Source organism: Meles meles, chromosome 1 (assembly GCF_922984935.1).
Source record: "Meles meles chromosome 1, mMelMel3.1 paternal haplotype, whole genome shotgun sequence".
Taxonomy (NCBI): Eukaryota; Metazoa; Chordata; class Mammalia; order Carnivora; family Mustelidae; genus Meles; species Meles meles.
The window spans coordinates 158,530,800-158,554,498 of NC_060066.1; the positions used below are offsets into that span (position 1 = coordinate 158,530,800).

The 23,699-nt window shown below is 34.7% G+C and overlaps 1 protein-coding gene across 2 annotated transcripts in view; it reads left to right on the plus strand.

The window, feature by feature from the left end:
* ANKRD13C (ankyrin repeat domain 13C) overlaps positions 1–23,699 on the plus strand; it is a 105,736-nt gene that overhangs the window by 64,756 nt on the left and 17,281 nt on the right. For both annotated transcript variants that reach the window (XM_046027533.1, XM_046027544.1), the window contains 3 exons: positions 2,711–2,855; positions 7,793–7,924; positions 10,930–11,091. In XM_046027533.1, the coding sequence (XP_045883489.1) occupies positions 2,711–2,855; positions 7,793–7,924; positions 10,930–11,091 (439 nt within the window). The remainder of the gene's footprint in view (positions 1–2,710; positions 2,856–7,792; positions 7,925–10,929; positions 11,092–23,699) is intronic.

Below are 23,699 nucleotides of genomic sequence, written 5' to 3' on the forward strand. Positions count from 1 at the left end.
TTGCATAGATGAGAGGAATCTAATAAAAAAAACCATTAAGATTAAATAACTTTGAAATGTAAACGTCATGAGATAGTTTTTTTTTTAACATCACTTCAAATGAAACTGAATTTTAAACTATGTTCAAAGAAATCTTTAAAGTTTACTTGTGTTTCATGACAACCATGTGATCATTTAAAATATCTTCTCTGGTGTCAAGGAGAAATGAATACGTTAGTGGAAATAGGAAAGTATGATTAACTTTATTATTGAGAATATTAGTAAACATTTTCACTGTTAATAATTATGAGGCATTCTGTAAACACTGACTGAAATGATCAGGCCAAACTTTGCCTCTTTTCAGGCTTTTCCTGTCTCAAGAGAAGGCTCTATATTCTTTTTCATTGTTACTTGGCATTTTTCAAGCTTTTATCTCAAAAAGAATGTTTTCTGTTTTTTTTTTTTAACATTTTTTATTCAGATTTTTGCAGTTATATAATTTTTTTCATGGCTAATCACATGGCAAAATTAAAAATATTTAGACTCAAACATTTAAAGCAAGGAATTGTTAATACATTAAAATGCCATCATGGTAATTATATCCTTATGAGGCATGTGTAATACAGTAGGCCATCTAGTATGTCAGGGATATCCCAGAAAATGTACTGGGCAGTCTCCTTGTCTAATTGCAAATTATAAAAACACAAAAAAATTGGCTATGAGTGATTTTAGGTATGGCTAGATCTAAGGTTTCAAATGTTACCATGTCTATCCGTCTTTGTCTTCCTGTTTCTCTCTGTGCATCTCTTCCCTCACTGTTCTTATCTCTACCCCTTCCTCGTATCTTCATTCCTTCCAACCCACTACTTTCATCCAGTATAGGCAAGAAGGAAATGGAGACAGGAGATTGTTCTGTTTCATAACCTCTTTTATGTGGAGTGTGGAGTTCCCTGGTAGCTGAAGTTTGAAGTCCGAATAGACCACTTATATAAAATGATCTTTTCCTTTTTTTTTTTTTTTAAGATTTTATTTATTTACTTGACAGACAGAGATCACAAGTAAGCAGAGTCAGGAAGAGGGGGTGGGGAGAAGCAGACTTACCGCTGAGCAGAGAGCCCCATGCGGGGCTCGATCCCAGAACCCTGGGATCATGACCTGAGCTGAAGGCAGAGGCTTAACCCACTGAGCCACCCAGGTGCCCCTGATCTTTTCCTTTTTGATATTATCAGTAGCTTACATCTTACAGAGGTAGGGGATGAGCCTCTTTTGCTGTCATTATTTTCTCTTATGCCACATATACAGGTAGTAACAGGATATATTTAGTAGTACAGACACTAGTAGTACAGTAGCAGGCCCCTGGAGGTGGACCAGGAGCTAGAATTCAGCAATAAAGTAGCAGGCAGGATTCACCCCTTCAGAAGTTTGTCACTTGCTTTTTTTTTTTTTTAGGGTTTCTTGATTTTATTCTGTGGGGGTGTATACATTTTATATGGTTTAGAAAGGAGACCCTTGTATATAAGGTAACCGTACTTCCCTCTTTGCTCTTGGTTCCTCCCTGTTATCCTAGCAAAATTATTAATAGTATCACCTTCACTTTTAAAAGGTTGTAGTTTTGTTGGTAAATTTATATGTAACCGCAGTTACTCTTTTGAAGCAGCATCTAAGATATATTTCAGTTCTCAGATTTTTCTGTGTAGGGAAAACAAGAATGCTTATTCCCTTTGCCTGGGATGAGAATTGAATAACTTAAATGAAGTAATGAATTCTTAGAAACTAGTAGTTTCTAAGTTAGTAGCTAGGGTATAATCAGCAGCTCTTAACAGCTGTGTCAATCCATTTTTTAGATTAAGTACTGTGCTTTAAGTAGCTGGTAAAAGATATCTTAATGTGATCTACAAAGCCTAGTGAAAGATTGAAGCACTTTGGGGGGCTTATGAACTTTTCCATTCTAGTATATTCCTGAATTTCAACAAACCGTGGTTTGTGGGATTTATTTCAGACCAATCCATTGGGCCTAGACATGCCAGGTCTTAGTCACCAAGGAGTACATAAATACACAAGTTTGCGAGTTCATGAATCTTCGGCACATAAATGATCCATAAGGTTTTTAGGCTATGGAGACTGCTGATCTGAACCTGGGAAGTGAAACAGAAAGGACAAGAATTTGGAATAAGTTAAATGATTTATCTAGTTGAAGAATGAAGCCAGGTTTGGTATTAAATGGCTAGGCCTAAGGCATAGATGTAGATCAAAAGAGCAAGATTGGACACATAGTCCTTAATCTGAGAATGTGGTCCATCTATTGCTGTATATACCCTTCCTATATACTCTCATGAACTAGCAACATGATCTTGTTGGGATCAAAGAATGTTAGACAAGTCTGCTTTCCATTAATGCCCGTCACAGTGGAAGTAACTTTTAGGGAGTAGCTGCAGCAAGAGCAATGGTAGGGAACAAGGTATAGTTATGGAAATATTTGAACAATGTGGAAACAATCTTTTTCTTGTTGGAATAATAAAGTTTATATTCAGGAAATGAAACAGGAAAAATGGAATATACATTTGAATATTCTTTCAGTGTTTTTAAATAAAATACTTTAGCTTTTTACTATAAGTTTGACTTTGAAATATGGTGTTAGCATCAATTAAACAAGCAACAAAGCTTGTTTAATTATCATAAAGTTTTATCAAAATTTTATTTGTCAGGTTTCTCATCTATCCGTCTTTCACAGGCTTGACACTACTCTCATAGACTTTACTGACATGAAGTGCCAACGAGGGGATTTAAGCTTCATTTTCAATGGGGATGCGGCACCCTCTGAATCTTTTGTAGTATTAGACAATGAACAAAAAGTTTATCAGCGAATACACCATGAGGTGAGCATGTCATCTTGTCAGTATTTCTCTAAATGGTTTTTAAAAAATATCTATGTATGCAACCAAACATCAATGTAATTGTTTTAAAAGTCATAAAGTATAGGTGAGATGGTTCATTCCCAGTGTTTTCATTTCTTTACTAATAGCTTTAAGATTTGTTTGTTTGTTTGTTTTTTGATATTCTGGTCTTCATCCTGACCATTCCATTGAGACCATTTGCTCATAATTGACTGATGATCTTCTAGTTAAATGAACTCCAACTTACTTTAGTTCTCATTTGTAGCTCTGATTTGTTGCACCTCTGCCAGCCCTTTTACCATTTATTATCTTGCTACCTTAGCTTCTTTAAATCTTGCTGACCATCTCCATCCCCTTAGTAGCAACATCTCTTTTGGCTCTCCGTCTGTACTCTTTTTTGTACTCTTTTACTGTCCTTAACATTTTGGCTACTTTATCTTCTCCCTCTTAAAATACAAAAATATCTTCCTTCTGTTATGTTGTATCTCCCCATTGGTATTGCCTGTACAACAACCACTGAAAAATCATATACATGTTATCTTCATCCTTTGTTCCCTGAATGCCCTGCTACAAACCAAAGAAAAAATTTTTCCTGTATCCGTACATCATAGATAGCCTTAAAAATGTTGTTAAATCAACATTTTATTTTAGCACTGTTGCTTTTCTTTTCTCTTCTTTCTTCTCCTCTCTTCTCTTCTCTTTCCTGGTATCTAACACAGGGCTTGAACTCATGACCCTGAGATTGAGACTGAGCTGAGATCGAGTCAGATGCTTAACTGACTGAGCCACCCAGGCACCCTGCTTTTCTTTTGTTTTTGTTTTTCAACACTTCATTTCCCTACATAGTCATTCACCTTCCTTAATATCTCTTAGTTTAGACTCTCCTACTACCATGCCTATTGATGAGACCTTAATTACATTGTATGTGTACTACTAAATACTTTCCTAACTGGCAGTGAGCAATGAAGATTTAGATTGGAAGAGGAGAAGAAAAAGAAGGTATTCCTTGTGGAGGAAACAGGATGAATAAAGTCAGGGAAGTGGGAATGAGAATGGTATGTTTGACAAACAGAAAAGAGGTCTGACTGTGGTGAAGGTTTCTGTTACTGAGAGTGGGAATGTGGTTCGTGGAAGGCTTTAAAAGCCAGATAAGATAACAGGATCTGCTATAGTTGGCATCAGAGAATCATGGTTTCTTAAATAAGGTATTGATTTGATCCACAAGTAATTTAAGCACTTTACAGCTTTTTTCATTAAATCGTTAATCTATCAGAGCAAATAGTATTATTATCTCCATTTTACAGATTAGAAAATTGAGGCTTATAGATGTTAAATGACATCTTCAAGTTCATCCAACTAGTATGTAAGATGGGTTGGGAAAATAGGGAGATTAGAGGTAGGGAACTTATGGAAGAAGTTTTTATTTTTTTACAGTTCTACAGTTGAGAAGTGATAAGGCTCTTGACTAGGATTGTACAGTGAATACCTAAAAAAACTACGACTTATATTTCCAAGAATGAAAGTTTGTGATTTGGTAGTAGTTTGAATGTAGTGAGTTAAGAATTAGAAAGACTTAAGGGTAAGTATAGTGCTTCTGCCTTGAAGAGTGGAATGATGGTGGTGCCAGTGATAGAACTGGAAGATCTGGAAATTTATATGTTTGAGGTTTTAGATGATGTTAGTTTTGAGTCATTTGCTAAAATCAACGTACTTACTTCAACCCTGTCTTTATCAGACTTCTTGGTCTATTACTGGTAACTTAGTTCTTAAAATTATAATTTCTTTACGACTTTACTTTGGTCAAGTGATCTTTTCCCTTCTCTTCTTATTCTTTGTTGCCTGTTCCTTTTTCTCTGCCATCTCTTGAATATTAGTGTACCCTCAATGTGGTTCTCATTTTGACAAACCATCAGAATAATCTCTTCCATTTCTACATCTTGAGCTACCTACCACGGGTTGATGATAGATCTCTCAGTGGAGATCTACCTACTTAAGTTCCTAATGGATATCAGGACCTCAAAATTCAGCTCATCTAAAACTTAATTCTTTTTTTTCCCCTCTAAACTCCAAACCTGCCCTCTCTCCCATTTTCCTTCCTTTGATGAATGACATCATTCTCTATTCAGTCAGGAGACTGTGAGTTATTTTTGAAATATTTTCTTGTATTCCACTTTTCCTAATTAGAGAACAAGTGTGGTCCTTTCTGTCTCCCTAATGTCTTATAATTACCTCTTTTAAATCACACCATTACTGCCACAATTCAGGTATTCATTATCTCTCAACTGGACCGTTACAAAATGGACATCAAAAACATGATCATCCTGGTCCCCTTCATGTCTGGTTCTAAATTATCCCACATATCGGAGATAGATTGAACATTGAAAGCAACTTCATGAAACCTGCATTCTTTAATAATACTTTAAAAGATCCCTGTTTCCTAAAGAATGAAATCCAAATTACTTAACATGACCTGGAACCTTCTGTGACCTGGCTTTTGCTTACTTTTCCAGCCTGTTTTTACTTTACTATCTTAGATACCCTCATACTGAGCTCTTTGCAGTTTTTCAGATGTGCCATGCCATTTAGAGCCTCATTCCTTTGTTCACATTGTTTCCACCTCCTGGAATGCTCTTCTTCTTGTACTTCCATACTTTTGGGGCATCTACTTAATGTTACTTCCTCCTTTGCCAGGTGACCATTATTTTGTTTATGCTCCTACTGAATCTGGTACTATAGTGCTTCTAATGCTATATTCATTTATGTGGCATTTTTCCTCTGCTCCTTATGGTTCCTTTAGTTGTATTCTCTGTTACCTAATACAGTGCGTCAATACATTCCAGGTTGGAGTTTGGCAAACACTTTCTGTAAAGGGAGAAATAGTAAATATGTTAGATATTTATATATATTTTTTGGGCCAGATGGTCTCTGTCACAACTGCTCAACTCTGCTTTTAGTAACTTAAAAATAGGTATAGACAGTATTTCAATGAGTGAATGTGGCTATACTCTATTTATAAACACAGGTGGTACACTGGATTTTGCCTACTGGCCATAGTTCCCCAGCCTTTATTCTAGACTCTTGGATAATTTATTAAATAATTTGACCTCTTGCATATTAAAGACAATAGGATAGCTACCTAGGCAACAAGTGAGTTAGAAGCATGGCATTGAAATAGAAACCAGAGAGTAAGGCTACTAGTGTAAATATTAGCTAATCTTAAAGTAATGGAATTATGAAAGGATTGGTATTTAGGGTATATGTGTGTGTGTTTTATACCTAAAAAAATATAGAAAAGCTTGATTTTGAGCATCAGTCCTCAAGGTAGGGAATAGTTGTTGTTTATTCCAATTTACTTACTTAAATAATAACTGTTCTTTTTTTTTAATATTTTATTTATTTGACAGAGAGAAATCACAACTAGGCAGAGAGGCAGGCAGAGAGAGAGGAGGAAGCAGGCTCCCCGCGCAGCAGAGAGCCCGATGTGGGGCTCGATCCCAGGACCCTGGGATCATGACCTGAGCTGAAGGCAGAGGCCTTAACCCACTGAGCTTTCTTGAACAAATGTTATTAATGATTGATCTTTTTCAGTGATGTGGTTAGGAGATGGCCAGTCTATGATTTTTAGAAGAGTTCTGTTGCAAAAGTTTATTTAAAAAGAGGGTTTTTGAAACTTAAGACAAATTTCTTCATAGACAGTGTTGTATATAGTATTGTTGTTCCGAAGCTAATACATGAATTCCTAATTGATTTAAAGTATATTTGAAACATAATGCCTGACAGTTCTGTACCTATGCCAGCTAAAGTTTTTCTTTAGAAAACTGTGTTCAGAGTTAGTTTGGTTACTGGAGCTACATTTTCACCTCTTACAGCTTTAGCATTAATGTCAAGATTTTTCATTCTTCACTTGTAAGGGTGAAGGAAATGACCCTGTTCCAGTCCCAGGGTATTGCTGTGTTTTTTTTTTTTTTGTTTTTTTTTTCTATAGACTTATAAGTTCAGAAATAGATTATATCTGGGTGAAGTTTGGTGGTTAAGAATAGAAAATGGGCCTCTTAGGAAGCTAGAAATCTGGAGATAGGGGAAATAGAGCCTCTAGTCATCATAAAACCTTGTGGACAATTCTTATTCCTTAGTCACTTCTCTAGTTTACGGCTTTTTTCTCCTTTTTTCCCCCACCTATTACAGAATAGAACCTCATTTTATACCTACTCATTTACCCTTCTGTACCTGATCATTTAGTCTTCTGTCTCAGAAGCAAGCACAAACCTTTTTTCTCATTTAAAAAAATAATTATTAATCAGTTGTTATATATCAGCACTGGGAAATATTTAGAGGATAAACCAGAAACAAGACTAATTATTAAGTTTTGAAACCATGGTTTTTTTATTTTTGGGTTCCCTTTCTTGCTATAAGAAATATAGAGAGGATCTCTTTTCTTCTTTCCTTCTCTCCTCTCTTTCTCTTCCTTTCTCCTTCCATTCCTTCCACGGCTCAAATGATAGTGGTGGTCTTTGGAGGAAAAAGAGTTAAAGTAAGATTGATCTATATTTAAAGAAATCCTTGATAAGGGAATTTTGTCTCAGACCTCTCAACTTAATCTTTTAACATTGCTCTACATACTCTATATTTCTGTAATCAGTAATCCAGTATTGTTTCCATGACCTATCTTTAATTGTATAAGAATACTGTATTTTATGAGCCCCATATTTACAGATTTATAATTAGCCATAATTCTAACTCATTTAGAGTACAGAGTTAAAACTTCTGTAATTGGTTTTTAGATTAAGACTTAACATTTTTTAGAATCTGTCCTTTTTGGTTTTAAAATCTGTAACATTTAATTGTTGATATTTTCATATGTAGTACTAATAACCTTTGAAAACCTAGATTCTTATATTTAATTTATACCCCCACTGCAGGAATCAGAGATGGAAACAGAAGAAGAGGTTGACATTTTAATGAGTAGTGATATTTACTCTGCAACTTTATCAACCAAATCAATTTCTTTCACGCGTGCCCAAACAGGATGGCTTTTTCGGGAAGATAAAACAGTATGTGTAAATCTTGATTTTTCAACTTTAAAAATTGCTCAGTATTTCATGTTACCAAAATAACGTGGTGGAAATGCAGAAGAAGTAGCTTACTGAATTGTCTCCCAATGGTTTATTCCCTCCTCCTTAATCCAGATAGGGAATTATAATGGTTGTTTATAGAGTTAGAAGATATTCTTACAGAATCGAGGAGAGAAAGTTTAGCTCATTTGACTTTTGTTAAGAAACATTCTTGCTGTCAGCTGCCTTGTTATTCATAGGGAAACATGGCTCCATTACATTTCTAATGCTTTTATTCCTTAAGACCACAAAGAGGGATACACTTTTGAATTTGTTTCTCTGGACCTTTCTTTTTTCTTTCTACTTTTAGACTTCTAACCTATTTACTCACTCAGTATCTGTTTCTCAGTATTCCATTTGTATGACTAGAGTTAAATAAGCTTATGTTTCTAAAAAAAAAAAAAAAAGCTTTCATTTCTATAACAGTTATTAAATTAAATTTCCATGGAGGTTCCCTTATTTGTGAGTTGTAAATTCTTTCCGTAATTCCCATTTCATCTCTCAGCAAGAGGTTATATAAGGCTATTCAAAATATATTTAAAAAATTTTAAATAGACCTATGAGAAGCATTTTATAAAGTTTTAAATACAATTAATAAGTCATCACAGAGGCAACTGGCTAGCTTGGTCAGTGGAGCGTGCAACTCTTGATCTCAGGTTTAGGAGTTCGACTCCCACATTGGATGTAGAGATTACTTAAAAGAAAAAATCTTAAAAAAAAAAAAGGAAGAAATCACATAGGTGAGGGCCAAGATCTACTGCTTTCAACAATTGGGTTTTAAAAATTATGTTTTATTACACACAGTAGAAATGAATATATTCTTACCAGAAAAGCAAAAATAGGTTGTATTAGGGTTCTCTGAGGAGGAAATCGGTAGGAGATCACTCTCTTTCTATATCTCTATATATCTACATGTAGATATATGTGTACCTATATACAAAGATTTGGATATAGAGGAAGAAGGTGGGAGGGGTTTAATTACACCAAAAAAAACAAAACAAAACAGAAAAACAAAAAACAAAGAAACCCTCCACAGTAACATCTAGGCAGTGTTAGACCAGACAACTGGGCACCATAGTCTAGTTAAATTGACACAAAATTAATCACCACACAACCTTAAACATGAAAAAAGCCCTTATTACTAACTCAGTCCCCAGAGTACTTTGTAGAGAATTATGCATTTGTATATCCTCTAGATCATTTTTTATTCTCTGCATACATAAATATGTATCCATAGTAATATGTAGCTTTAGTTGTTATTTTTTTTCTAGTGTTATATTGTGTTGTTTTGCAGCTTTTTTCTTCACTCTTTAGTATGTTTAGAAAACTTTTTCTTATCAGTAGTACCACTTCATTCTTTTTAGCAACTGCATAGTATTCCATTGTATGGATATATTGTAGTTTATTTATCTAGTCTCTTATTTATGGACATTGTGATAAATGACACACAATTGTGTCCAGTTTTCTGCTATTACAAGTGAGGTTGTATTTACCATCCATTTATATGTCCTTGCATTGTCTCTTATAGATAGCAAAAGATGGAATGGTTGGATTATGAAGCATATATACTTAAAATTTTTATTGATATGATGATTTACTTTTAATATATGCTCTTTCATTATAAGATTTCAAAAACTGAGAATTACCTCCTGAGAATTTCTCAACCACAGATAAATTCTCACTATTAGATGTAGGTTCATGAACTTTATTTTCAAAGCATATTTGGCAGCAAATAGTATAGGATTCCCAGTTGTAAGCTCCCACACTGCAATCCATTTGTTGGCTTGAAGTCTTATTTGTTTGTACTCTGTTCTTCTGGACAGCATTAGAAGGATCACCTCAAGAGAAAATAAAAATTGAAGCTGCTATTCATCTAGTGCTACTGCTAAGCAGCTCAAAGCTCTTGAACAACGTCTAGGTGATCTTCTTAAATCTTTGACAGGTAAGGAGGGAGTCAGTAATACTTACGGTTCCCATTTTATAGGTAGAAACAGGTGCAGAATGCTTTACTTTTTGACGACTGGTAAGAAGGCCACCAGTAGCAAGGTGGACATGAAAACAGCCCTAAACACGTAGTTTTGGAATGCCAGAAAACATCAGTAAGATGGAGACCAAGTGATTTTTATGCAGTTAGAAATGGGAAGCTTGTTTTCAGTAAGCTTTTGATCATGGTTTTTGTAGCAAGGTGTTTGAAACCAACCGCCCATGGGTCTGAAAAAGGTTGAAGGTTAATGTTGAAGGAGGTCTTCATTGAAAGGAAATAACAACTATTTCCTTGATACCATTTATATCACTTGCATTTCCTTATCCCTAATCCATAACATAAACACTTAATTGTAATTGTATTGGTGAGCAAGACTATTCTGTGTTCTCTCTTCTTTATTGAAAGCAGCAAGCAACCGTAACTTGAAGTTAGATCTTGTTAGAGAATAGAGTATTGGAGCAGGTAATTATTTCTAGTTGTGCTAGGGATTCCTATGTGAATTAGCGTATTTCTTCTTATTCTACTTTTTTCTACCTATAAAATGGGAACAGTAATTATCCCTGACCCCTCCTTGTTACTCATGATTGAATATCAGCTAAATAAAATTTTCAGATAGCTTTGTGCTACTTGGGAATAGATTCTAAAGGAATACTATGTGGTATTTTTATTTAGATTTAATTCATTTGCAGATTAACTACCATACATCTTGTGTGTTTAAAATTTTCGTTTATCAATGTGAAATGTATAGTTTAAATATTTTTCAATTTAATAGAATGTGTAAGATAATTTGATAAGCTCAATTACCAAAGGGAGTATTTATTTTCACCTAAATGTTACATGTTATGGAAAAACGTATATATTACTTTGAAACTTTCTTTTTAATCTAAGATAAACTTAATTCATTTTATTATTTTGAAATATTTGAATATTTTATTATTTTGATTATTTAATTTCATTTTAGGAAAGAGTAGGAAACTTTTTGGCAGACTTTTATCTGGTGAATGGACTTGTTTTAGAATCAAGAAAAAGAAGAGAACATCTTAGTGAAGAAGATATTCTTCGAAATAAGGCCATTATGGAGAGTTTGAGTAAAGGTGGAAACATAATGGAACAGAATTTTGAGGTATAATGTCTGCTTCTAATTTATAATGTTCTAATAAGACTTCATTCCTTGCACTCAGTGAATTTATATAAGTACACTAAGTACACTCACAGGTTTTTTTAAAATTAATTATTATTATTTTTTTTACTACATATCACCTTTTATTTTTCTTTAATAGGGCCTTTGGTAATTTTTTGTGAATGTATTCTTGGTCTTTGAGTCTTCATTAATAGATTAAAATTGTTTTATAAACATAAAACCAAGTGTTAATTTTTAATCCGTGTCCCTTTGTGTATCTTCTTTTTCCGACTTCACCAACTGAAATCTTGTGTTGCTTTGAAGGCCCAGCTAAAGATTTACTCCCCTTACGAAGTCATTCCTAATCTATACCTTCCCATAAGTTTTATGTAGCATGTGTATATTAAGAACATGCTATATGCAAAAAATTGTGTGACAGTAGGGGAAGCGGAGGGAAGGCTAGGAAATACAAAGGTATATGAGACATCGTCACTGGGATATTAAATTTATTTTTTAGTTTGAAAATTTTAGATTTTAGATTTACAAAAAAGTACAAAGAATTCCTCAGTACTCTTCATCAAAATTTCCCAGATGTTAACATTTAATTACAATGGTATAGCAGTGTTTTACAAATTAAAGGTGGCATAGGGATCTCTTAATTTAGGGACCCCACTAATTTAGTGGGCTGTTACCACCCTTTTTAAAAGAGAAAAAAAATTAGAACCTCAACGAAGATGTTAGAGTAAAACCAGAACACATGACATGTAGTATGGGTCATTGCTTTATGAGATAATATTTTAGGGGTGTATGTGTTTATAAATACAGATATGTATGAGTGCTGGTTTGAAGTGTCAAATGTGAGTCACAGTAGTAAAAAGATTAAAGGTTACTATGAGGAGGCTTGAATCCCTTGAATGTTTAGTTTCTTTCCTATGGTATTGTGCCAGATTATATTTTAGGGATAGATAAACTTTTCAGAACAATATGCCAGGTTCCAGCTAATGCATGGTTATGCTGTACATGCCAGGAAAATACTTTAATGTTTCGAAAGTTCATTTGTTTAGTGAAACAGCTATAGTTCAGTGAAATAAGGGTAGGATATAAAATGTCAAAGAAGCCTTATTAAATGTTAAAGTTGTGATTATGCTAGTGTAGTGTGATCCTACATCTGTAGGTGCCAGATCCTCTGTACACCTTTTTCTTTTGTTGCTGGGATAGAGCATCACAGGACTTCATTTTCAGGAAGCCTTCTGGTATTTACTGATCTCTTGATCAGTAAGAGATATAGGACACGATATGCTCAGGAAATAGAAATGCAGATGAACTGAGAGAGGGAATGCTGAGCTCAGTCTTTAACAAAGCTGCTACTCTCTCCCATCATTGACCAGACAAAAGTCCATTTCTTTGGACTTGCATTGTGATTAAAATTTTATTGGACTTGTTTTTTTTAAAAATGGTTCTGTTGTGGTGGTAGTTATTGCTACCTTTAAGTTTGGCAATAAACGATTTGGGGATGAATACATAGAAACAAAACTTTATAAAATAGAATTTTATGGGCCATTTGACATTTGTCTTCAGTTATCTGATTTATCTACATTTAAACTTAACAGTATGCAACATGATTTCCTTTAGGGCAGAGATTATAACTTGATGCACCTAATTGTTAATGGGGCCTTTAAATGGCATTTTAATCAGTAGTGGTTTTGAACTTTGAACTTAAAACATAGTTTAATTCCAAATGAGTATATAATAGAACAAAATAATATGAAATAAATTAACTAATTAAGCTTTTAATTTCTACGCAGAAATCAAAGGAAACAGAGCATAGCCTTTTGAACTGTATAGTTCTTCATGAATATTTAAAATCAGCTCATCAGTTTCTACAAAAGTGAAAAATGTAGGATTTTGATTAGGATGATTTTGAATATATAGATCAGTCAATTTTTACATAAAGGTCTGCTTGATTTTTCTGAATTCAACTTTTAATGTTGAGATAATTATAGGTTCACATACATAGTCATAAGAAATAATACAGAGATTCTGCATATACACCTCACCCAGTTTCCTCCAATGGTAACGTCTTACAAAACAGTAATATATAGCATAACCAGGGTATTTGCATTTATAGTCAAGCTATAAAACATGTCCCTCACCATAAGATTCCTCCTATTCCCCTTGTATAAGCATACCTTTTGCCTTTTTGTGCTTTCCTGTCCTTTATCCCTGGCAACCATTAATCTATTTCTCCACTTTAAAAATTTTGTCATTTCAAGAGTATTGTATATAACCCTTTAAGATTGCCCCCCCCCCACCCCACTCAGCTTAATTCCCTGGTAATTTTTCCCAGTTGTAAATCAATAGTTTGTTGGTTTTACTGCTGTGTAGTAGTCCATGTTATGATTGTACCATAGTTTGGTTAACTATTACCTGTTGAAGGACATTTGGGTTGTTTCCAGTTTTTGGCTATTATGAATAAAGCTGCCAAAAATGTTCACATACAAGTTTTTGTGTGAACATAAGTCTTTATTTCTCTGGGATAAATGCTTTTTGGAAATCATGAAGCTGGCTGCTTGTGTGTGTGCTTGAGGAGTAAATGGGCAGAGGGACACTTGGAGAATGGGCTGTAGGACCCTGTGTGCCTCACTGAGCTGGTGGCTCTAGAAGGCAGTTCATGCCAGTTGTCTGATTTGTCTACTCTATGTACCATTCATATTGTAAGTGGGCCCGAGCAAGAGCATCTGTTCTGTGGGGTCCCAAACAGACCAGGTTCAGCTAGTCACTAGCCACTGGCAAGATCCAAAGGCAGATAGACAAGTGGTGGTGAAATAAGAAAGGACTTTATTTTGGTGAGGCCAACACCAGGAAGATAGCTAACTGATGTCTTAAAGACTATGCAAAGTGCTGAAAATACTCCTGGTTTATGTAAGGAAAATGAAGGACAAAGGTACGTCGGTACATGCTGCTGGACACTAAAGGTCAGGTTGATCATTGCCCTGGGGTCAGTCATGCAGGGTCCTGCTAGTGTCGGGGCAGTTCGTATTGGGTTTCTGTCAAGGGATCCTTTGCCTGTAGGTTTTTTGTTTTTTGTTTGTTTGTTTTGTTTTTGGGTTTTTTTGTTTTTGTTTTTGTTTTTGTTTTGTCTGAGTTAAAAGATAACTGGAAAGAAGGAGTTAATTAGAAAGTACAGACCCAGACCGAGGTCAAATGTAGGTGGTTTTGAAGTCCTTTTCAACACTCATCTCTAGAATGCCCAGATACTGTCTTTGCTCTGGTCCATTCAGAACTTCCTCCGTAATGAAGAGTTCACATCCCTCCCTTCTGGGGTTGGGCTTGGGGTTGGGGTGATGGGGGTGAAGGGAGGGTTCTGCACTCAGGTTCAAGTACAATTAAGAGTATAGTTGCTGGGTTGTATGTTTAGTTTTGTGAGAAACTGCCAGAATGTTTTACATTTTCCATTCTTGCAAACAGCATATGAATGATTGTTTCTTTCATCCTTTCCGACATTTGATATTGTCACAATTTTTATTTTACCCATTCTTTTTTTGGTTTTTATTATTTTTGTAAAAGATTTTATTTATTTATTTGACAGAGAGAGATCACAAGTAGTCAGAGAGACAGGCAGAGAGAGAGGAGGAAGCAGGCTCCCCGCTGAGCAGAGAGCCCCATGTGGGGTTCGATCCCAGAACTCTGGGATCATGACCTGAGCTGAAGGCAGAGGCTTAACCCACTGAGCCACCCAGGCGCACCGGTTTTTATTATTTTTTTATTATTTATTTTACCGTTTCTGGTAGTGTCTTACTTAGCTCATATGGATAACAAAATACCAGAAACTGGATGGCTTAAACCATAAGAATATATTTTTCACAGTTCTAGAGGCGGAAAGACCAAGAGCATAAGCATGCTGGCCTATTTGCTTTCCAGATATGGGTTTTCTTACTGACTTACAGATGGCTGACTTCTTGCTGTGTTCCTAGGTGGGGGAGAGCACTCTGTTTGCTCCTTATCTTAGAAGAACAGTAATACAATCATGTGAGTCTTGCCCTTATGACCTCATCTAAAACTAATTATTGACCACAAAAATAGACTCAAAATGGATGAAAGACCTAAATGTGAGACAGGAATCTATCAAAATCCTAGAGAACACAGCAACCTCTGTGATCTCTGCCACAGCAACTTCTTGCTAGACACATCTCCAAAGGCAAGGGAAACAAAGGCAAAAATGAACTATTGGGACTTGATCGAGATAAAAACCTTATGCACAGCAAAGGAAACAGTTGCTAAAACGATCTCAGGGTCCTGGGATCGAGCCCCGCATCGGGCTCTCTGCTCCGCAGGTGAGCCCACTTCCTCCTCTCTCTCTGCCCTGCCTCTCTGCCTACTTGTGATCTCTCTCTGTCAAATAAATAAATAAAATCTTAAAAAAAAAAAAAAAAAAAAAGAAATGGGCAGAAGATATGAATAGACATTTCTCCAAAGAAAATGGCCAACAGACACATGAAAAAAGGCTCCACATCACTTGGCATCAGGGAAATACAAATCAAATCACAATGAGATACCACTTTACACTGGTCAGAATGGCTAAAATTAACAAGTCAGGAAATGACAGATGTTGGCGAGGATGTGGAAAAGGGTGAACCCCTTAGACTGTTGGGAATGTAAGCTGGTGCAGCCACTCTGGAAAATTGTATGGAGGTTCCTCAAAAAGTTGAAAATAGAGCTACCCTGCAACCCAGCAATTGCACTACTCCAAAGATTTTGTGGTTTTGGGTTTACCCCAAAGATACAAATGTAGTGATCTGAAGGGGCACCTGCACCCCAATGTTCATAGCAGCAATGTCCACAGTAGCCAAACTATGGAAAGAGCCCACATATCCATTGACAGATGAATGGATAAAGAAGATGTAGTATGTATATACAATGGAATACTTGTCAGCCATCAAAAAAAAAAAAAAAAAGATATCTTGCCATTTGCAATGATGTGGATGGTACTAGAGGGTATTATGCTAAGTAAAATAAGTCAGAGAAAAGAGAAAGACAGTTATTATATGATCTCATATGTGGAATTTAAGAAATAAAGCAGGATCATAGTGGAAGGGAGGAGAAAATATGATGAAATTAGAGAGGGAGACAAACCATAAAAGACTATCATATGAAACAAACAGCGTTGCTGGAGAGGAGCGGGGTGGGGGATTGGGGTAACTTGAGTGATAGACATCAAGAAAGACTTGTGATATGATAAGCAATGGGTATTATATAAGACAGATTAATCACTGACTTCTACCTCTGAAACTAATAATACATTATATATTAGTTAATTGAGTATAAATTTAAAAAAATGTTAACTGGGAAAATAGTCGGGAGATCCTACCAGTGAGAATGTTGGGGATAGCCCTTGGCACATTGTAGGAGCTGCTTTTGCTTCATCTGTGTTTGTCAGCTCTCTTGAATTCCTTAGGACAGAGAAGATTTTGCCAGGTTTCTTTTGTTTCATTTTGCTTTGCTTTGAAGCCTTGTGCAGCGTAGGTGTTGTGATACTGAGTCACACTTCCCAGCCACCACTATCTTTGTGTTCCCTATCATCTTAGAGATATGTGGCCTAGGAAATTGGATGATACTAGCTCATAAGCATACACTTGGCTGAGGAGATGGCAGAATAACTCAGTGGCCCAGAGGAGGCCATTCTGCAGGGCGTTTTATTCTTTTTACTGCCTTAGATGCTGATAGTCAAAGGAGGGCCTTGATGCTTGTTTATAATTTATGCCTATCTAATTTTCATGAGGTGAGGAGGCCTGTAATGAAGATCACATTTAGACAGATGTTTGAAAAATATAAAAGGAAAACCAGAAGCAGTGCTGAGGAGTAAGCAGGAAGTGCAGGAACTGTGGCACAAGGTGAATGTCACAACTGAGCATTACATTTAGTTCTGAATTTCTTCCTAGTGAGGGAAAGACTGGAAATACAGGGAATAATATAGTGTGCATTCCATGAAAGGAAGAAATAACAACTGGCCTTCAGAGATGCGTGGTTTTGTGACTGGATGGAGGTGTTAGCTAATGATGTGGTGGTAATCATTTTGCAATATATAAATGCATCAGATCAACATGTTGTACACCATAAACTCATACAATGTTATATGTCAGTTATATCTCAATAAAACTGAGGCAAAATATAAAAAAAAATCTAATTACCTCCTTAAGCCCCCACCTCAAACACCATCACATTAGTAGTTAGAGTTTTAGCACATGAATTTTGGAGGAATATAAACATTCAGTACATAACAGATAGTGAATAGTGCTGTCTCGTTGTTTTATTGCATTTCCCTAATAGCTAATGATATTTCAGTGCTCATCTCTTCATGTGCTTATTTGCTGTAAAATATACAGATTTATATCTTCTCTGATAAAATGTCTCTTCCTGTCTTTTGCCCATTGTCTAATGGATTGTTTCTTTACTGTTGAGTTTTTAAAGTTCTTTATATATTCTATTTAAAGTTTCTCTTAGTGTAAGAATGTGACCTGGAGCTTTCCTAAACTTGTCTGTTTATTTAAAGTTTCTCTTAGTATAAGAATGTGACCTGGAACTTTCCTAAACTTGTCTGTTTATTTAAAGTTCTTTATATATTCTAGATACTAGTTCTTTGTCAGGTGTGTGTGCAGGTATTTTTTCCCTACTCTGTAGCTAATTTTTTTCATCCTATTAAACGGGTCTTTTGAAGAGGAAAAGTCTAATTTTGATGAGGTCCAGTTTATTAGTTTTTGTTTTATGACTTCTACCACATGTGTGCTTAGCTCCAAGTCCCTTAGATTATCTTCTATATGTTTTTGATCAAAGTCTTATATTTCTACATTTACATTTAAGTCCATAAATTAATTTTGTTTAAGGTGTGATGTATGGTCAGGGTTTATTTTTTTGCCTTGGATGTCCAGTTGATTTAGCACCATTAAAAAAAGAAAAGTTTCGTCATTCCTCCATTGAATAACCTGCTGGAATTTTTACTGGGGTAGTGTTGAATTTGTAAATTAAAGTGAGGTTACTTGATATCTTAAAAATACTGAATTTTCTGTTTCACGAACCTGGTGTATCTCTACATTTATTTAGATTATCTGTAGTTTATCTCAGAAGTGTTTTGTAGTTTTTAGTATATAAGTCTTACTCACATTTTACTAAATTTATCTCTCAAGCATTTAGTATTTTTTAGTGCTTTTATAAGTGGTAATGTTTTTAGATTTCATTTTCTAGTCATTCCTTGATAGTATATAGAAATACATATGACTTGTCCATATTGCTAAATTAATATATTATATAGTTTTTGTAGATTCCTTAGGATTTTCTACAGATGATCATGTCCGGTCACAAAGGTTTACTTTTTCATTTCATTGTTTTTCTTACCTTATTGCGCTGGGAAGTAACACCAATATAATGTTGAATAAAAGTGTTGAGACTAGGTGCCATGCCTTTTTCCTAAAGGGATTTTTTTATATGTGTGAATTTTAGGAAATCATTATACTAATTTTCAGTCTGGCATAAGTAATTTCTTAAGAATTACTAAAAGCCGTGGTTATATTGTTATTTGTTAATTCTATAATCCTTTAAGATTACATTTTTGTTATTTTAGAATAAAAAATATGTATCTCATTATATATTGTTTGGACTTTTGATAGGGAAGAACTGAAGAATTACATTTGAGAATCTTTTTGGAGTTCAATTATAAATATTTAGAAGAAATTTAAAGAAAATAGTAATTCTATCAGATACTCATCTATACATATAATTTGATTTGTTTGAATCAGGTAAGGTGTAGGATGAAAGAACAAAATAGAATTGATAAATGTAATCATAAAAAAGATACAAATAATCTGTGTGGTTTTTTCTTTGTGTGTCTGTGTGTTTCCTCTTAGACACAATTTGCTAACACATGGAAAGCAACATGAAACCGATACCAGTTTCATTATATAAGTGGGCGTTAAAGGAGGAAAGAAATATTTCAATGCATTTTGTAGATAATTTTAGGAATGTAGTTCTTTTAAACCTATGTAAACTTTTAGGATATATATATATATATATAAACAAGGTTTAAAAATTGGGGTGAAGAAGAGTAAAGGGGGATCTAATGAATTCAAGAGACATTTAATGATGAACTATGTTTAAAATTTTTTTTTCTATGTTTAAAATTTTAACAGAGTTTAAAAATAAAACCACATACCACTATTGAAATTAATGGCTGTTAGGTCACATTTGGTAATACAAAAACAAATCAATATATATATATGCTTTATTAACTTTCAATTCAGGGTGAAATATAGATTACTTGTTCAAATGTATGTATTTTATTTAATCAGTGACATTAAATACAAAGTGTTACATTATTGGAGAATAACAAAGGATTTTCCGGTGACCTAATTTGAAATGAGAGCCATAAACCTAAATTCAGTTTCTGCGTTAAAAAACTTAAAAAATTAAAAAAGGTGAATCCATATTCACCTCAACAAGTTTTTCTTTCCTATTTATATTGGCTTAAAACATTGGAGTTGTTTTAAGCAGGGGTATTGTTTTATTTCATGTGTCATTTCATTTATTATAATGGCCTAATGAGACAAGTATCATTACCCCACTTTATAGAAAGGAAACTGAGGTTTAAAGAAATTCTAATCTACATGAAGTCACAGAACTAGAAGGAACAAAGGTAGGTTTTGGTTTTAGGGCCCTTACCCAAGCTGCTTTGGCTCTAAGTATATCCCTTTATAGCCAGCCTTTATTGTAATTGCTTCCTTCTGTATGTTCAGACTTTCAACACGTCTTAATAACCCTTCAACATGTTGGGAAGTTCAAGTTGGAAAAGGAGACGGGGAACCTTAAGATACGATTCTGGGAAAGATGCTATTCATAAATGTAGTAAAAAATCAGTATTGTGTTATTTTTAAAATTACGTGCATAGACCACGTAGTGGTAAAAAAATTTTTTTTTGGCTTTGGAGCCTTATTGAAAATTTCAAGAACCTAGAAAATACATATGACTGTTCTGATTGTTTAAAAAAAAAACCATAACTTTTGTGTTTTGAAGCTACTCTTTAATAGAATTTCAGTTCTTAAAAATAAATGTCTAATTCTTTTCAGAATGAATTTGTATTCTTCATTGTGAATGAATAGCTTTGAGTTTCTTTCTTTCTTTTTTTTTTTTTTAAAGATTTTACTTATTTATTTGACAGAGGGAGAGATCACAGGCAGTCAGAGAGGCAGGCAGAAAGAGAGAGAAGGAAGCAGGCTCCCCGCTGAGCAGAGAGCCCAATGCCGGGCTCTATCCCAGGACTTTGTGATCTAGACCTGAGCCGAAGGCAGAGGCTTAACCGACTGAGCCATCCAGGCGCCTGGCAGTATTTTTTTTAATAAAATTTAAGTGCTCAGAAACTCTTAAGTCACCATACTTGTTCTTATATTTTTGGTGTTTGTTTTCCTCTTTGTTCTAACCAGTTTTTGTTGGAGGAGGGAACAATGTTTCGTTTATACCTTAGGCACAGAGTCATTGATAAAAACATTTATTTTGCCAACCGTATATATAGAATACTGAGTTAAGGTCTATTAATTCCTGTGTATTTTTTAAATATAATCTAAATAGGAATACATAGATATAAAATACATGAATGTCTTAAACTTCCAGAAACCTTTGCCATATAATAGAATAGGAGCAAACCTAGTAATACATTAAAAAATCTGTGTTTTTTATATGCTTCAAGGAAAACAGGCATTAGAATTTTTGCATTTAATGATGAAGAAATGTTTGATGATATTTAAATTAAAAAGCCTGTTGACTTGGGAAAATACATTAGAAAGCCATCTGGTATCCTGTGGCGGCCTTCATGTCTTCCTGTTTTATTAGATAGCTGTGGTAGTAGTGTAGCAGGAACACTGATGGATTCAGCTGCAAGTGTCACTATATAACAAAGAGACAATTAGAGTAAACAAACTTGGGAAGACGTTATTAAGATATAATAATTGATAACCATGATGAGATAAAGTACTCAATAAAAGGTTAAATTATAAATTAGATTCATTTCTTTTTTTTAAGATGGGTAATGTGTAATGTATAGTTTAGAATGAATTCTACTAGAAACAGAACTGCTTAGAGAAGTTTATTACCTGAAAAAATATACTTAAGTGACATACCACATTATCTAATCATGCCTGGCAAATGAGTCATAAATATATGTATTTGAAAATAATATATATCTATATAGATATATATGTATGCATAATATGTACATATACATATATACATATGTAAATATATATATAATGTATAAAACTAGTCATAGTCGGGCGCCTGGGTGGCTCAGTGGTTTAAGCCGCTGCCTTCAGCTCAGGTCATGATCTCAGGGTCCTGGGATCGAGTCCCACGTCGGGCTCTCTGCACTGAAGGGAGCCTGCTTCCCTCTCACTCTCTCTGCCTGCCTCTCTGCCTACTTGTGATCTCTCTCTGTCAAAATTAATAAATAAAATCTTTAAAAAAAAAAAACTAGTCATAGTCAAATATATGCAAGTATTAACTAGACTGGAAGCAAGAATAGACAAATTTTAAGCAGTGTTCTGAAAGAGAAATTAATTATGGTCTGCTTAGTTAGAGATTTGGGTAGAGTCGAGATTAGCCTTTGCTGTTGTTCTGGGTTGGAGCTGCAGTCTTAAATTTTTCCAGTCTTCCCCTTAGAATTACACGTTTTGTTAGTGTGTATCTGTTTACCTTTTACAGTATTATAAGATACTGTTTTACCTAATATCTTGTTAAAATATTTATGAGGGTCGCTAACTACATTTTAAGCCAGCTTGTCATTCTAAGCCATTGCCACATGCCATAGTATTATGTGTAGTATCCCCATTATATGTATTAAACTGGTATTGATTACTTTTTTCTCATATAAAAATCTGAGTTTGTGTGGTTTCCCTGCTCTGTGGGTTAATCTCAGATCTAGTCTTCTTAATCTTATTTCTCTGCTGTTCTTAGATGTGACTTTCATCCACATGGTATAAGATCATTTATTACCTGTTTAGTATTCCAGCTAGCAGGAATTGTAATTCCTAATAGTAAGTTTGAAGAACAGGGCTTGCCTGTTTTGTTTGAGAATCCAATCAGAAGTTGCACCCATCACTCTGTTCATATCCCATTGGTTAGCACTTAATAATATGGTAACACTTAGCTAGCTGAAAAGATGGCTAGAAAATAAGTCTTTAGTCTAGGAAGTCATATGTCCAGTCAAAAATTTGAATGGGAGATTATTTTTTCTTTTTGTTTTTCTTTTTTTTTTAACAGTAACAGGAGAATAGATACTGGGTAGACAACTAGTAGTCTCCAATGTCTTATTGGTTAGATACGATCTGATGTTGCTTCTGTTACCATGTAAATACTGGTAACTGTCACCCAAACTGTGCTTTCAGTTATGATTTCTAATCCTCAGATCTGTAGTGCTTTCATCTACTCCACTTGGATAAACATAAGTATCTAAAATTTAGTATGTTTAGGGGCTCCTAGGTGGCTCAGTTGGTTAAACATCTGATTCTTGATCTTGGCTTGGGTCTTGATCTCAGGGTTGTGAGTTCAAGCCCCACATTGGGCTAAATGCTGGGCATGGAGCATACTTAAGTAAATAAAAATAAAATTTAGTATGTTCAAATCTGATCAAACAATTTTGTTTGATCCTCCCTGTCTTCTCTGTCTTGAGAGGTGGTACCATTATCTAGTACCATCACCCAATCCAGCAACCTGAAATTTGTCCTTAGACTTAGCTTTTCTTACTCTGTGTCTGGTCAGAAACAAAATCTTGAAGATTTCTAGAATCTGTTTTTGTCCTATTTTGAAACAGTATACCGTTACCATTTCTCGTTTGTATTACTGAGATAAGTTTGTAATGTACACACTGCTGTCCTAGTGATCAGCCTAAAATAGTTTGAACTATGTAATGCCTATGCTCAGTAGCTAAAATGTACAGAGTAATGACTACTTGTCAGGCACCATTTTAAATTAAGTACTTTATATTTAACAAATCACTTTTATCTTCACAAACCCTGTGCGGTTATATAGTTGACTAAACTGAGACAAAGGAGGGTGAGTAATTTGTCCAAAGTCAGTAATTGGCAAAGATAGGGTTTGATCAGTTTGGCTCCAAAATTTGTGTTTTAAAAACCACATTATATTGCTTAAAGTATTTGTCCATTGCTTCCTGAATAAAATACAATCTACTCAGTGCACGAAACCCATCCAAACTACTTTTTCTCATTTCTTTCTTTCTTACTTACCCCTGTATCTGACTATTTTCTCTTCATGTATTCTACTCATTAAGTGGATACAGTACACTCGCAGTTTTCCAGTACACCACATGACTTTTCTCACCTTTGTGCTTTCCTCAGTTTCCTTTAACTGGTTATTTTGTTCTCTTTCTTTTAGACTCCTCTGCTCAGGAACCATGATTGCTGGCACTTATCTTTGGCTACCCCAGTCAGAAACCCCTTCTCTGATTTTATGTCATCCTTTAGATCCCTTAATCATAGCCTCCATCACTCTGGATTTTAACCCAACTTCTGTGTATCTCTTTGTAAAATTCTCAAGAATGGAATTGTTTTTTATAC